General features: G+C 32.2%; 1 protein-coding gene across 8 annotated transcripts in view; it reads left to right on the top strand.

Annotated features, from left to right (window-relative positions):
* The window catches only part of Oatp26F (Organic anion transporting polypeptide 26F), a 110343-nt gene that overhangs the window by 14690 nt on the left and 80026 nt on the right, over positions 1–15627 (top strand). For 4 of the 8 annotated variants that reach the window (XM_088228848.1, XM_088228851.1, XM_088228854.1 and 1 more), the window contains exons 2-3: positions 4219–4499; positions 13554–13722. In XM_088228848.1, the coding sequence (XP_088084974.1) occupies positions 4219–4499; positions 13554–13722 (450 nt within the window). Of the gene's footprint in view, positions 1–4218; positions 4500–12758; positions 12945–13535; positions 13723–15627 lie in introns of those variants that run through there. The other 4 variants (XM_088228847.1, XM_088228849.1, XM_088228850.1 and 1 more) reach the window with 2 other exon arrangements.

Genomic DNA, 15627 nt, shown 5'->3' with positions numbered 1-15627 from the left:
ACCTCTGAAGTCACACGCGGAGTTATTTCAGAAATACAAAACTTTAAAAAATTTTAGCGCTGATAAAAATAATATATTTTTTTGCTTAGTTTAATAGTCTAATTACAATTTAAATTATTAAGTACTTGATAGTTTTAATCTTAACAAAATAAATTAAAAATATTTTTTAAAAAACATTTAAAACGCCATACGAAAACTTCAGAAAAAATCAAAATAATTGATTTCCAACAAATATTGCAATGCCAACTTCAACGATGTGATAAAAATAAAGTCACATCTTAAATAATTGATTTTTTAAATAATTAATCTTAATTAATATATATTTATCTATATACTACATCTAGTTTAGTTACAATATAAAAGGATTTATAACACCAGTTCTAAACTCCAGTAAACCAGTTCAAACCTCAATATCTCAAAATTATGTTTTTGCACATTCGGGACTTTAGCATTGATCAGACTATATAATAATAAACCATAACATATGTTGGTACGTGTTTATATTTGTAAAACAAACACAAAAAAAAACAAATATGTACATTCATTTATCAAAAATATCGTGATAAATAATCATAATTGTAATAATAGACTGCGGAATTTGAAAATTAAAAATATATTATGAAAATTGTACATAGCTTTGAAATTTAAGAAAAAATGTTTAGTTTATTATTTTTACAGGCACTTTAATATTAATTCATTTATATTGAATTAAAACGACTTTATTCTACGATTTTTTGATGAAAAAAAATATGACTCACTTAAATAGAGATAATGCTTCATAGAACGATATTTTAAATATTTTTGTTCTGATAAATGAGTGTTGTCGCGTGAATATTGACGTGTAAAACGCGTAGTAGAGTAAAAAAGACTAACTGTCCATGTCAGTTTACTGTGAATCCAAAGCTGTATGTCGCGCCTTTTTACGCTGCTTCACATTTCCTGACTACAAGTTAAGATCCGGAACTTAAATTGAATGGACCACAAGACGGGTGCTTTGTATTGCATCTAGTGTATGCATATATATCAATGATAATACCACTGTCAGAAAAAATAAAATGGCTCTTGGAATCACGATGATCTATCCGAGAAAATCAAAGTATTTACGAACTAATAATGTAATCAAAATGTTTGTTGACATTTTGTTTCAAATTGTGAGAATAATCATAATCGATGGTCTGCAATTTCCTAAATAGCTAATAAAACGGAGGGGTTTTTTGTATTGCTTTTTTACTGCAATGCTTCGTATACCAGCTCTGTGATGACGTAGGTCTTAAGTTATTCTATTCAAAATTGTTAATTCAGTGGCTTATTATCAAAAGATATAGGAACTACTTCTCGGTAAATATTGCAACGTGCCGCGAATTGTATGTATAAATGAATAATTATCATTTATACAATTTATAGAACATTTCTATCAGAATCGTTTCACCATCTTTTTCAAAACAAAATACTCGGAAGGTATGTTATGTTGGCAGGTACTATAGAATCTATAACATGAAAAAATAATACACAAAAATGAGGTAGGTACGTTTATGGTAAAACGAAATTAGCCCTTTATTGGTGCTTACTTTTTAAAATGATAATAAATATTGTAGGTAATTTATAACTTGATTTTTGAACGTTGGTGCTACGTAAATATAATCGATTTTTTACTATTACAATGGAGATGTAAAACATTTAAGATAAGGGAATATGAAAATCTGGGCATTTAAAGGGCTTGCGACCTATCATTGGCTTGTTTATGTGTCCACTTTACATTCTAATCCTTACCTGCAAACATTTGGACAAACTCAAAATATTGTTAAAATCACTTTTTGTTTTACTAAAGATTTTCATTTGTTTTTATGCCACGTTCATAGAATTAAGAATAGTCCAGAAGGAGCGTAGAATCATATTTGAATACATCGGACTGTGTCCAATGTATGTCCCCCACTATGTCCCACTTTTGCCGCGCGCATTCGTGATGTCGCCGCGTAATATTGCACGATGGGAAAAAATATAATTATTACACAAATGTAAGGTAAAAAAAAACAATCTGTCAATTTCTCTAAAATTTTATTGTGCACGCGGAAACATTGATTGATACAACAGAGTAGATAAGTAAAGGGTCATTTAATAAGAGTAATTGAATTATTGTAATTTGAACTTAAAATTTTATTTGATACAAAACGGATATTTTTATACCATGTTAAATAATATTTGATGTTTTGAAGATAATGTCGGTCAAATGTCCAACACAAAGTTATTTAATCCGAGGTCCAAATTTCATTACTTCTCTTATTAGATGAGCAAAGTAGGGTAAAAAAATTTACTCCCCTGGCAACACTAACGAAATTTCCATTTTGTTTCTTCGACAATCTGACAGATGGAAAAATAATTCAACTTTTAGGTAATGCATTTACTACTTAAAAATTCGTTTGCTAATTACATTTGAAATGTGATGCATCCTGTTTCTTTAAGGTCCTAGCAGTATTTCTACATTTCAAAAGGACACAACGCGGCATAGTTGAATTCAAACCAGGAGTTGCGTACTGAGCGACGTCTACAAAGAAACTAATGGGTCAAAACGTAAACCTACTCATTTATGAGTAGTTTACTCGCCTTCTGTTTGATGTGCGTATGCGATTTCTGGACTATTCTTAATTCTATGGTCACGTTCTTAGATGAAAATTGACGACTATTATAAAATAATTTAGTTGTTTTTATAATCGCATTTAATTTTATAATAGAAATATTGAGATATATTCAAATCATCCATTTTACTATGGCATGTTTAATTTTACTCTTATGAAGTTACTTAATACGAAACAAGTTACTTTAATGCCGTCCTTGAACATAATGTTCGACCGCTAACTGATATGCTCTTCACTAGAGAACAAATAAATATGTTTAGAAAATATTTCAATCCGAAGATTCATAGTTATATGTAAAATCTGATATCAAATTAATTTAATTTATCAAAATTTTATTGTGTGTACATTTACTTCCATTTTTTCTCAATCCAATGAAGTGCATATTATCTACTTCTGGATTACTTTCTTTAAGCACTAAGATGCCAAGGCTACCAGATTTCAGAGAGCTCCTTCGGGCAAGCTTTTCTCGTTTGACAACGAGCAAATTTTCCGTGTATGTGGGCACCGCAAAGGAGACTTATGTCTTCAGGTGCAGTGTGCGGTATGTGGTACGCAAGCTGTATGTACATGTATAATATTAATATACAGGTGGCCGCAGAAATGACGTCCGAGGGAAAATGTAGGTGCCTCATATTGAGATGTATCCGAATCACCCCCGGGTATGTTCCGCGATTTTGCGTAGTTTTCGAGTTGAGATTTTTTTAATGAGTTTTTGAAAATTTTCGACCGGATCGCCTTTTATTTATTTTTATAATTTATGGAAGGTTTTTTTTTAGTATTTTTTTTAGTTTATTCTTTTTGAATTTTAATTCAACGCATTAAATAATCAGCTTCGTAACATCAATCGAAGCTACACAAGTTTTGACCTAAAATGCAGAATTTGAGCGAGTCAGATTTGATTTTTTAACTTAAAATTAAAAATTTAAAAAGGCAATACCTTATTTTCTGTATAACTTTGATAACTGCGCTACACTCTAAGCTTTTGTAATTGTACAAAAAAAGTAGTACTTATATGGCTATTATTTGCTGAAATCAGCCTTCAAAGATACTGAGATGGAAAATTCCTGTCGTTCTCATTGTGTTTACTGCTACTCGTGTCGCCATTTTATCTCTAAGAGTTATTTTTCGTTAGTTTACACACTTTCTATGACAATTATGGGGGTGATTCGGATACATCTTAATATGAGGCACCTAAATTTTCCCTTTGGTAGTCACTTCTTAGGGCATCCTGTATATAGATGAATTTCGTGATGTTGCTAAGTGTGTAAAATACACAAACATTCATATTTAACTAAATTTGGATTGTACATATTGTTCTCGTACATACATTAATTTATATTAACCTATCCCTTATTTGTTTTCTTTTTTGTTCTCTCGATTAAACGCGAACAGAAGGAGGTATCAAAAACGATAACTTTCGTCTAATCGGAATTAATTATCTGCCTACTCAAAATCATCAAATGTCTTGCCATTTAAATGGAATTTATGAATCTACAAAAAAAAAAATACCCGTTTATTAACAACGTCTAGACAAATAAATATTTTGCATTCTAATTGACATTCTTTAAAAACACATTCTTTTCAGACGACTTGGAATCCATAATGATCAAGTCTCCACCGAACGGTTCGTCGAAGCAGGGCTATGTGAATGAGGCTTTCGCCAGCACCAACGAGGGAGACTTGGAGCTGGAGACGGTAGACCTGAATGATGATGGAGACGATGACTATCAGCCACCTCCATCCAACGGGTCTGGCCTCTCAGGAATGCGAAAGTTCTCGAAGAACCCGGCCTATAGAGGAAGCAATGGATCAACAAATCAGCAGCATAAGCATGAGAGTGAACGGAATTTTGGATCATTGCATCAGGTAATAAAATTAGCAATATATTATTACTACAGCCTATCTATCCGTGAGATAAAAAAATATAATTTATTTTATGAAATAGAAGTAGAATCCAGGACCCCGATTACAGTGGGAAGTGAATGGAGTCTTTCTCCAATCTTCGACCCTCTATAAAATAAATCGTATTTTATGTTCGAAAATGTATTTGTTTGTATGAAAATTTGGATATTTATATCTGTAGCTCAATCACAAATAACTATCGACGTGCTAATAAGCGACGTGATAATAATTTATCACCATGGTTGTTAATCGTATTCGCGATCACAATGCAACATCCGTTAACACCTAATATAAAATATCAAAATATTTACGTTTTACGTCGTATAATCCTGCCGCGCAATCACATATTTGAATTTCACCGGTGTAAATATGGAGAACATTCCAAAACTGCTATTTTTATTTATCATGCTATGCATTGCGTTGAGCCGGCGGTTGGCAAGCCAAATGTCAAAAAAGGCAGTCTCCATAGTAATTGTAATTTAATTTTCACTTTTTTGTGTTAGAAACACCTTACTATTTTGCAAAAGCAAAATATATTTAATTTTTCATAGTAAACGCCGATTTTTCGCCAGTGAACTGTATTTAATTTACGAGGAAACAAAAGACAAACCGACACGAGCGTTGACTTATGACTGCGATAAATGTTCACCATTACAATATTTGAGTTTGTCAACATTTCAAAATATTAATAGTAATTTGAAACATAATAAATTTATATGAAAGTTTATAAACAGTAACATTTTAAAGCAGAAATGTGAATGAAAAAATATTTTTTTAAAAAACATTTAAAATATCAGTAACAGTTCAAAATAAAATAAAGTTTTATAATATACGTATAAAATTATTTTTAAGTATCAATGATAATGTATAACAATATATGTCATTTAATAATAATTAAGACAGACTTAACTTAAAACATCACAAAATTATACAAACATAAACAACTTTAAAAAATATAGTATATTTGATAAGGTTTTATATTGTGTACACATGAACATTATAAATGTATAAAAAATTAATTATCTAGAATTTTGATCGAGTATACGAGTACTTTGTCAATAATATGAAAAATATGTATCTTTCTCTGTCGTTATGTAGAAATTTGAAAGACTTCAGCTTAATAATACCTAATCGTACCCAAATTATTTTCATAATTTTACTTCCGTTTTGAAATGTCTCGCGCGTGCTCGTGGGTGTCAATTGTCTTCTCTCTGTTTTATGAACAAGCTGTTAACAATAAATAAATGTAACTTTAATAACAATAAAGCAAATTAATGATAAATCACATGTTTGTTTTAAATATAAATAAAGTGAGTGGATGAGCCGTTTAAAGTTTAGGCAATTTATAATGTTTTTTTTTATTCCTAAAATGTTTAATAAATGTTACTTCTTACTTCAAATACCACTCACATTTAAAAAAAATCACTTACGTATTACTTTCTATCACAAGATGTGTCAAAGCGACCTTATCGTTGATTTTGTCGTCATTTTAGTTAGTGAAGAGATTTTGTTGTATTTTTTTCAAAAACAAAAAGAAGCAGTAAATTTATGTATTTTAATGCTTACATATTAATTTATAAATTCCTTATACACACTTAATGATGCATAAGACACTGAATTGGTATCACGATTATTTTTGTCATAAAGAAGGTAAGGTGATCAGTCTCATGCTTCTGATGCTCGTCCAGGAACTATAAAACATTGCAGGGTAGAATCCCATTGAAATAAACTTTTCACGTCTACACTTTATTTGTGCTTTTTTGATAATGCTTCTTAACCCCGCCAACTAAATTGACAGATAATAATAAAAATGCAAATTCTTTATCAAGTAAAAAATATTTAAAAAAAAATTAAAATACATTTAATGTATTATTGTTTTATGTTTTTTTCTTTGTATATCCTATATATTTTTTTTTCTCATGTACTTTTATATTTAAAATTATATAAACTCTTATAAATAAACAACTACAGCAGCGTAGTCGGGCACAAGAGTTAGTCTCTTTTTTTGGAGAGTTACAGTGTTAACATTTACTAGATGTATAAAATAAGATCTGTAAAGAATTTTTTAAAAAAACATGTACCTTTTATGAAATTTAATAATAAAAAAATGCGCTAAAATATGATTTAGTAATTAAAATATTAAAAAAATTAAGAACATTTAAATATTTTTTTATTCAATCAAAGGAAAATATTTCTATGGATTAGTCAAAATTGATCTAAAGATTTTTTCGGATAGTTGGGTATAATAGCCATTAAAAGTTATAAATTGAAATAATAGTAAACACTTTGTTCTAATTAACATAAAGAATGACAAAAGGTTTTAATTAAACAAAAATTTTAGAGGAAATTAGTGACACCTGCATAAAAAACCGAAAAATACACAAATTGTACATATAGATTTTTTTGTAGAAATTTCTTGAAAAAACTCAATAGTTAATGATTTCGATAAAATTATCATTTATTTCGGTCTAAAACTTTTCGAAAAATCAGTTTTTGCAAACCAGTTGTAATAATATTTATGTTGTCTGTCCCTTGATAAAATACTTTAACTTTATAAAAATTAAAAAAAATTTTTTTTATAAAAATTCAAAATGTTGTAAACAATTTATCAGTCTTGAGATGCCTTTTTAGGCGAAAGCGCTAGTTGGTCAAAATGAAAAAAGGTGAAACTAAACCAAGAAGTTTAATTGATAATTTTATTTATAATATTATCTAAAACACTAATTATACATAAAACATCGCTCAGTTATGTATCGGGGTAGCATATTTTATACGATTTGGTTCATATGTGTAATGCTAACGGTCTAACTAGGTAATACTGTTCACCACGCAATACGTGTGCTAGGTGCTGAGCTCCTGGTACATGCGTAGTACATTTTATCCCACAATCCCATCCACCTACGAGTGCAATATCCCCAAGTCCGCGGGATATAAGCGGGAAATCACCCTGTGCTGTTTCAGTCAACGTTTTCGTCTCTTGGCGGGAAGACGGGTAACTAAATGCGCAGGACGCCGGAAAATTTCGCGTTTCGTTAAAGTTTTGTGCGATGTTTAGAAATTTAAAACTATGATAAAAAAGTACACTTTTGATGTTACATAATGTGAAAGTTTCGTGATCGTTTTTCATAAAAATATGTCAGATTATTTAATTAAAAGAGTAATTAAAATATTTTTTACATTTTGAATTTTTTTAATGATTAGAAATAGGCATTTAGTCGGAAGATAAACAAACACATTTTATTTTGACTAAAATGAATCCATATTATTTTTCTAGAATTCTATTCATACTATAATTTAGTTTTATAAATATTATGTGATATCGGATTTTAAAATAACCAAAAATATATATCTATGACTTACACATTTTTTCGCTCTTACCCACGCTTAGTGGTGCATATGCCACTGCATGTGTACGCTCATTCGATACGGTTAATTTTGAAGGTATGATGATCAGTTATCAGTTTTATGCCCGAATCCGAATACCAGTCCAGCCACTAAATTAGTGTAGTGTATTTTTCTATAATAATATTGAGTTCTGTGTTTACTGAAAGGTGAATCGAAACCGGGACCTTTTGTATAACAGATTTGACTGCGCCAAGCATTACACCACGAGGCGCACTTCATCTTACTTCGGTTTTTTACAACGAAGCGGTATGTTAGTGCGAAAATGGGGAAATATTCATGCATACATAATTTGAATCAACTAATTAAAATAAATTATCATATTGGGTTGTGGTCCTGTGGCTAGTGTCTCGGACTCACGGACCAAAGTTCCGTGGTTCGAATCCCACTTTACTCCAACTTGATTCTATTTCCTAATAGTGAGTTATTTACAACTCGTTGAAAATGGCCCTCAAAATGAAATATTTGGGTAAATATTAAGAACGCAAATATTTATTTTCTTATTAAAAAAAATATATATATTGAAATTTTTTTCGGAAAATGGATTTGTTGTTTAACTGATATTTTTGTAAAAAAAAACATGCTTACCACTTTCTCATACAAATGCATTTTTTTAGATTTAAAAAATAATCAACATCAATAATGAATGAAACCAACTGGTCCGAGAAGAAATTAAAAATGGAAAAATTGTTTTCAGGCGTTGCCTAGTATGTGAAATAATTCAGTCAGATGAATCTCTTCACAACAATAAAGGTTTCAGCTTTTTAACTTCACTAAAATCAAAAAATGGAAGGATTGAAGAAATATAGATGTTCAAACATAGGCAAAATGGTGAATGTAACACAGTGTGTAAAGTGGCCACTTAAACCAGTCAATGACAGGTCATAAGCCCTGTAAATGCCTAGACTTCCATATTCCCTTAATTAAGGTATTCTCCATCCCTGTTGTGATTTGTTAATTAATAATAATGATTAACAGTATTAATAATAATAACAATTTTCACTAATTGAAAATTTTCTCGATATATTTTTGTTTACAAATTAATCGTTTAGGAGTTCTTAAGCGTTTTTTTCAAACAATTTTAAAACAACTACTGCGAGTATTTAATACTATAAAGACAAATAAAACATGTTATGAAATAAAAAAAGCTCCCACCGCACCGATGATAGAATTTCGGAAGTTATGAATACGGCAGTTTGTTTATGTTATAAAGTTTGCTCCCAAAAAAAATATGAAAGAATAGAATATCCAGAAAAGATTTGCTAAATAAATTCTAAATAAGCCACAAGTACTTGTACTTAATTTGTAAATTATTTTTAGTTTGTGATGTTTTAACACAACTCTGTTGCTCAATCACAAATAACTGTCAATGTGCTAAAAAGCGACGTGATAACAATTTCTCACCATGGTTGTTTGTCGTATTCGTGATCACCGTGAACATCCGTGAACACCTAATATAAAATTTCAAAATATTTACGTTTTACCACGTATAACCCTGCTGCGCAATCACATATTTGAATTTTACCGGTGTAAATATGGAGAACATTCCAAAACAGCTATTTTTATTTATTTATTTATTATTTATCATGCTATTCATTGCACTAAGCCGGCGGTTGGCAAGCCAAATGTCAAGAAAAGCAGTCGCCATAGTAATTGTAATTTAATTTTCACTTTTTCGGATCAGATACTCTTTACTATTTTGCAAATCCAATATATTGTATGATTTTTTATAGTAAACGCAGATTTTTTGCCAGTAAACTGTATCTATTTACGAGGAAAACAAAAAAAACCGACACGAGCGTCGACTTAGAGATTACACAGGCTTAAGCATGTTCATTATTGTTCATTGTGATCGCTCCAATCGATAGAGCTACTGGTAGAAATAGGGTTAGCAAAAAATATAGAAAAACTATGAACGTACGTTTTGTAACGAATTTAGCGATGTTTGCCAATTTATATATAGAGGAAGTTCAGTGCAACAGAAAACTCGATAGAGAAAATTATTTTTACTAGCGGTAAAAAATAGGGGATTTAATTGTACGAAGAAGTTTCTTCAAAATGTATGAAAAAAGTAACATTAATGGTTTTGATAAAAATGAGCGTCTCATAAAAATGACACAGGTTTTTGTAAACAATAACATATCAACTGTAGCGTTTTTATGTATTGTGATATATTTCCGGTTCATTGGAGCATTTTTTTAAACGTTCAGTGTATTATGATAGCTACGGGGTTATACTTTTAAATGCCGTATGTCGCACCAAAGACATGACAGTAATTTTTTGTTTTTTTTTTAATATTTAAAAAACTAAGCGACATTTTTTATAAATGTTCTATATGTTCCGATTTTTATTGTCAGTTTTTAAAGTAAAAATTCTGACGGCGGTAAAATCAAAATAATTTAGATTATTCAAATGCTGTAAAAATCACTGACCTTTTCTATTTTGCTTATAAAATAAATACCTACTATTTTTTTCCCTAAAACTGTTAAAATATTTTCTAAAGCACATTATTAACCTCCGTACCTACCTACTTATATGCAGTCTTTTATCTTCATACCTATAAAGAAAAATGTCATTTGATACCTTATTTTTATTGGATAAGTATCTTGTATATGTTACCTTGTTGTACCATAAAGCTCTCTTATTTTAATTTTATACCTGTCGTATAAAAGCCTTCTGGGCGTTTATAGATAATACATAAATATTTGATATATTGGCTCAGACGACCTGCGTAATTTATTATATTTTCTCCAAACGCAAATTTCTGAAAACAAGCACTCAATTTAAACGGTCAACGGAAATAGTAGGAGTCTACTAACTTAATTATATCTGTAGCTTGCGGTAGATCCCAGTCTGTCAAATTAATTCCTAAATTTACTGAAGCATTCCTTGTCACCCATTGAATTCGACAATTGGATTGAAGATTGTCACATAATGGCGTCTATTCACTGCGTTTTTATAGAATAATTATTGGAACCAGAATGCACTCTGTACTGTAGTATACACTGATTTATGTTGTTATATTACATTTTAATTGGAACTTCCGACATCATTTAAAGGAGACAAACTACATGAAAATGATTGTAATGTATTACTTGTCTCGTCTTGTTAGTAATTGCTTGATTCTGATAATTTTTATGATGATCTTATTATTTTTGAATGACGTTAGAGTTAGCTGTGAAGGTTTCACTTTTAAACTTATACTTTTCTGAATACAAACGTAGTCCCATATTGTCTCTCTGGATTATGGCACTATAGCAATGATTTACACACTATAGTTATTTACCATTGGCGTGTCCTTATAGTATTGTTTTTTTGATAAATAATTTACTATGCGAACTAGGACCATTCGAAACCCCTTAAAAGCGTCCAGTTTTATCTGCCGTCTTTGGACGTACGATACACAAATGTGATAACTATTTTGAAAACTACAAAAGGTACCGACACAGAGAATTTCATTGTTATACTCATTCTAAAAAAAATCTGTTCAGTTTTGAAATGCGTAAAATGGGACAGCATGTCGTCGATTGGTTTGGCATAATTAGTTCGACGTGCAGTTGTCTTTTTTGCACAGTATTGGGGAGGCATTTGCGAAAGAGTGACAGAAAAACAATGTTCAAATCATATTCATCAAAATCCTCAGCTACCGCCATCCTCTTAAATCCCTCCGTATACTCGAAAACTCTTTTAAAGACCAATAGAACGTAGTTATGCAAAAAGCAGCCAGTCTACATTTTTGAAAAAATGAGATATTGATGTTGTCGGGTGCAGTAAGGTCAATTCTATGTTTTGCTAAAAACAGCCAAACCGCTTTCATACCAAAAACTGTATTAAACACCTTCGGAAAATGGTATCGATCACAAAAACGCCGTTTCTTAATTTGCAGAAAACACCCACAGCACTAGAAAAATCTTAGGGTACTAAAATCATCAAAACTTGTCAAATACATAATTAGATTATTGTTTGTAATATAAAAAAAAACTAATGCATTTATTGTTTATCATTTGTTAAAGTCAAAAACATTCCAACTGTTGTGTAGATTTGATTATTCACTCTTTTCACAAAAGTGCTACTATCTCAGTTTCACTTTTCTATTGCTGGCTGCTTTCTGCATAACTACATTTAATGGTCTTTCTATCGGTTTCGCTCATACAAAAAAGCAATGTTTTTTCGTCAATAATCCAGTTACATTTTAAAATTTCAATTTGATAAACCGCTTTTTTATTGAATTTAACTCTACTACTTTTATTGCTCTTTGCACTGTGAGTGGCACATTGTATGAAAGGCTTATGTTGGATATTGTCATTTTTCGTTGTCAACAATTCGTTCGACGTACTAAATCAAACTCGATGAGGCAGATAAACATTACAATTCCCTGTGTATAGTAAAACCAGAACTCTCGTGAGTGCTTTTCCTTCAATATTTACTCTCTAGGTAAAAATGCTGAAAAAAATCGAGTGGAGATAAACACGCGTTGTAATTTAGAGATTGGCCCATTTCCCTACCACGCTTGAGGTCCCGGATTTCATTTCTGACTGAGTTAACGCAAAATATTTGCTTTGAAGGTGGTTTTACACTGTCGCATTCTACTCATTTCTATTATTATTATAGTCATTGTTTTTGCATATTTGTATTGTTTATTTATGTAAATTGTTTGTATAGATACATGCTTTTGAATAAAAAAAACAGAGGCATTGAGGGGATCTTGAGGGGTGGGGACGACGTGTTGGCCTCTATTCATACATCCTCCACCCCCCTTCTTAATCTGCATAGAGTTTGTATTCCTTGGGAATATTTATAATAACTTTCCTCCATCCGCAGCTGGCAGAGAGCCCCCCAGGACTCTATAACAGCTGCGGGTGGATGGTGGGCTAAGGATCTCCCCTCAATGTCATATTCTACTGTCCTTGGACTGGCACCTGGACCGTGAGACATCTGAGAGATGATCAAGATGATTTGCATTTGGTGTACGAAAGCAGTCATGTATGATCCGCCGGGTGCGGATAGGTAAATAATTATGATAATTCGGCCTCCGTGGTGTAGTGGATAAGATGCTTGACTCGCACGCGAAAGGTTTCGGCTTCGATTCCCGTTGAAAAAAAAAAAAAAAGGTGATTTTTCTCAAGCCCGGGTGTTCCGTGCTATAATTCACCACTGTAATTGGGTCTCTTGACCTGTTGTAGTGCGAAAAAAAATCTAAGAAGGTTATGCTTACGTGGCTTATGATCGGTCTTAAGATGGTTTAAGTGATCACTTTACCCTTGTGTAATATTCACCGATCCGTATATCACTTCTATACTTTAAGTGTTTTATTTTATTTTTTTATTTTATGTCTCAGTTGAAATATCTATCTAATAGAATTAATATTTTTGTATTTTGTATTCTATTATAAAAGTTCCATAGTGCCACTATAATGATGGCTAAATGGATAAAATAATTGTATTTTAAAATTAAAAGTGTGATAAATCTATGATAGTTCCGTAAAATAATAATGACTCCCCCAAAAATAATAAATTAAAAACTTTAATAACTAAAACTAAATTTGTGAAAAGTGGTAAAGATTTCTACAGTATCAAAATGTCAAGTATGTCCACGCAGAGCTTTCTCCCCTTACAGGCGGGGAGTCCTGATGGAGGGCCACGAGGAACTGCTGAGGAGTCTAAAGGCCATGATGAAGAGCAGGATACCAGGTGTGGTCTGATGATGCTCCGTCCTTCCTGGCTGCAGAGGTTCAGAACGGCAAAATGGGCGCTTTTCTGGCTTTGCTGGACCGGGGCTTTACAAGGTAGGTACTTACGTCCCTTATGCATATAAAAATTATGACCGTTTTTTTATTATTTTTGAATCCCAAAACGAACAAATGTGTTGGAACCGTGACGTTGACACTTCCGAACAACCAAAATAACAATAAACATGAAAAGAATTAACAGTATAAAACAAATAATATATCATATCAAAATAAATACAATATAAAAAAAACATTAGTCGACACTGTTTTTGTATGCTGGTAAAATACGTCACAACACTCAATTATTTGATGGTCACATTGTAGCAATATCCCTTCTCTCGATAACACGCGCCGCGCCGTGTCATTCTAATAATAAAAAAACATTTATAAGCTAAGCTATTGGAGAATGATTTGATTTGGACAATTTGTTTCCATTGTTTAAATAAAAAAATAATGATTTGATGCATTTTATCTATTTTTTTCCATATCCGTTCCCAAGTGGAGCATGTGGACATTACCAGACGCATTCAGGAGACCTTATTGCTTGACTTCCACGTCAATCTTCGCCCGGCGCTTTTCCATTCTTCATACACTTCACCGCCTGATCGATTTTATCGATGGGAATATTTATTTGAGCATCTTCTGCTTGGATATCGAAAAGGTCCGAGGGAGGTGGATGATTAAGGGTCCTGCAGGAATGATTCTTTTAGATGTCACACACTCGCTCTATATCAGACTCAACCACCCTATTGCACTGGGACTGCGAACGGGTACCAGGGAAAATGTTGTCTTGCCACATATTTGGCCTGTGGGTTTAAATTTTAAAAAAGACATTTCTGCGAGATGCCGCTTCTGCTGCGTTTATTTGCAAATCCAAGATGTTTCGTTTGTCCGTCCGAGCACAGGTCTGGGTAAATGAAGCAGGTCTTCAATGTCCGTGTGAGCCGATCTCGAGACAATATTGTCTCGTTTTTTGTAGTTGTTTTTAAGAACAACATTTGATTGGGATCTGTTTCACGGTCTCTCATGACTTTCAGTTTTGCTCGCTTTTCAATTACTACGCCAAGTATCATTTGATATCCACGCGCTCTCCTTTACTCCTAAAATCGTATTTCCGAACAATATTATTGAGGAATCGACTCAACGACTGACTCAATGTAGTCCGTTGAAATCGGGGAGTTGTAACCACCATTGTCATTTTACAAAATGACCAAATTGTAATAGCTGAGTCCGTTGTTCATTTTAGGTCCGTATGCGCATGGTTGATTTGTTGGAGTAGATTTGTCTGTTTTTTTGCGGTAGAAATGTGGCAGGTCGGCTTCCAGCTGATTTGTCTTAGGCTGGGGGTGATGTTTTCGCTATCGAAATATTTTAAAGAGACTACATGATTGGTTTTGCACTCTCGAGGATCGGGCCACAAGGTCGCTGAGGGTCGGCTAAACTCGGTTTTTGTGCCTGAGTTTTCTTTCTCCGAGCCAAGTGGAGTTCGGTTTTGAGTCGGCGAACTCTCGCCTTCATCTGCTGCTGGATTTTTGTTACATGGAAGGAAAGTTTTACGCTTCAGGTGCCCGTCTAAAGACAGTGAAATATTTCAGTGAAGAAACGAATGATTAAATATTTAACTTTGACACTATCAAGAGACACGAGAACAGAAAAAGATGGTGGATTTTCGACCCGGAGTTTAAACACGGTGTTTCAGGGCCAGACCGCGAAACTTCAGAGAAACATTCCTTATGGTATTTTTTTTCCAGAAACCCCTTTTTTATATAACTTGTAAATAAAGTAAATCTTTAATTTTCTTGGATGAGCATTATTTTCCACAAATCTTTACCCCTTCCCTACGAAAAAAAAATTGAGGAAAAAAACGTATTCGACCAACGAAGCGATACATACCGGACGCGGACAAAGGATGCGGCGGGATGGCAGAGGGGTAGGGGGTTGTAAAAAATATGCTAGTCCGAG

This window comes from Micrasema longulum, unplaced genomic scaffold (assembly GCF_059751315.1).
Source record: "Micrasema longulum isolate JH-2025_06_02 unplaced genomic scaffold, ASM5975131v1 h1tg000611l, whole genome shotgun sequence".
NCBI lineage: Eukaryota > Metazoa > Arthropoda > Insecta > Trichoptera > Brachycentridae > Micrasema > Micrasema longulum.
Note: the sequence above shows the minus strand (reverse complement) of the source record. Positions and strands in the feature narration are given on the sequence as shown.